This window comes from Macrobrachium nipponense, chromosome 11 (assembly GCF_015104395.2).
Source record: "Macrobrachium nipponense isolate FS-2020 chromosome 11, ASM1510439v2, whole genome shotgun sequence".
Taxonomy (NCBI): domain Eukaryota; kingdom Metazoa; phylum Arthropoda; class Malacostraca; order Decapoda; family Palaemonidae; genus Macrobrachium; species Macrobrachium nipponense.
In genome coordinates this window covers 80,230,344-80,232,273 of record NC_061087.1, presented here as the reverse complement: position 1 = coordinate 80,232,273, position 1,930 = coordinate 80,230,344, and the positions used below count along the sequence as shown (strand labels likewise).

Here is a 1,930-nt window from a genome sequence, read left to right as displayed (position 1 = left end):
TTTCATTCCTACACACTTCTACAGTTTATTTATTTGTTTGTTTGTCTTGAATTGGATTGATTATGATTGTAAGCACAGAACCTGAACTGGAGTGAGTATGTAGAGGAGAGTAGAAATTAACTTACAAGCTATCTCTTGATAGCCCACTGGATAGGACAGTGCCGTCCAAGTTGTTTAGTATGAGATATATATATATATATATATATATATATATATATATATATATATATATATATATATATATATATATATGCATATTTAGGAATAAGAAATCGGCAAGGACTTATTTCTCTGGAATTCAAATTAATATATTTTAAAGAAGGCAACAAACAAGAGTTTATTTACATGCCAAATCTTCAATCAAACAAAGATGAATTGAGTGGGAATGCTGATAATAGCGGTAAATCTAATTTTCATGATATAAAAACAGGTACATATACTTTTACTTATTTTTCTCCAGTGGGCCACTTTAAAAATCAAACGGGCCACTTTTGGTCCACGGGCATAAGGGTGGACGGCCCTGGTGTAGGTCATGGGTTCCCAAGATAAGATTAACTCGATATTAAAGTGTATTTGTGGCACATTGTTTGTTGGTGAATAAAACTGCACGTCTGTATAGGTAGCAAAAATATCATAAATAGCAGCAGGTGTCATTAATTTAAGAACCAATCATGTGGCGGTGAGTTGACTTTGATTCTAAGCGAGGAAATCTGCTTTTTATTTTCATTCATAGCCGAATGGATAAGTCCCTGAACCCTCTGTATATGAACCCATTCCGTATAGGTTTGAATCCTGGCAGGAGCAAAATCACTTATAAATTATTCTCCTTGGTATATTTTATACTCTTAATACATATAATATGAGTTATAAATGTGTATAATGATTACCGGCTGGAGGTTCGTGTTTATTTATTTATATTGATAAAATGGTTTATTATCTATTTTAAGTATATAATCTGAATTCCACCGTATAGCGAACGTTATTAAATTGTATTATGCATGTTATATATATATATATATATATATATATATATATATATATATATATATATATATATATATATATATATATATATATATATATATTTCTCACATCAAAGGGTACTATAGTGGGCAGGAGAAGGGCGCAGGAACATATACACATCCATTAGATACATTAATTGCCAACGCTTGTCTTGACCCATGGTCACATCATGATGATGTGACCATGGGTCAAAAAACGTGTTGGCAATAAATGTATCTAGTGTATGTGTATATGTTCTGCGCCCTTCTCCTGCCTACTACATATATATATATATTATATATATATATATATATATATATATATATATATATATATATATATATATATATATATATATTATATATATATATATATATATATATAATATATATATATATATATATTATATATAATATATATATATCTATCATATATATATATATATAATCTATAATATATATATTACTATATTATTACGTATGGCCTGGCTGGCCTGATGCCCAACATAGGGGGAAAAATTAAGAGGGAAAATATGGAGCTCTTAGGACTTACCTTAGATAACTATAAAAGGAATTTGTTTAGTTTTCTCTGGAAGGTCGCCATTGGAAACCTAGCTGGTTAATCTAATTTACTTTTATTTACAAGAAACATTGAGCGGCCTGAGATAAAGGCAAGGCAAATTGGCCACACGTGGTCAGAGCGCCGTATAATGTCTGGACCGCTCCTATGTTTCACAATACGGAAAAGCTGGCCAAAATCAAATACTACTGCAATGCTGGTTTCCAAAATTGATAATATCTAGCGGTAAGGAAGCGCTTGCGATGAGGGAGAGCACGGACTCAGCAGCGTCAATCTGGAAATGAGTTCCCAGATTAAACACAATATAAAATAAAGACTTCTTCCACAATATTTCAACTACAAGGTCAGT

General features: G+C 31.0%; 1 protein-coding gene across 1 annotated transcript in view; it reads right to left on the bottom strand.

Moving 5' to 3' along the window:
- LOC135209153 (histone H3.v1-like) overlaps window positions 1-534 on the bottom strand; it is a 96,769-nt gene extending 96,235 nt beyond the window's left edge. The window contains exon 1 of the mRNA XM_064241818.1: window positions 483-534. Within this exon, the coding sequence (XP_064097888.1) occupies window positions 483-534 (52 nt within the window). The remainder of the gene's footprint in view (window positions 1-482) is intronic.
- Window positions 535-1,930: the final 1,396 nt, after the last annotated feature.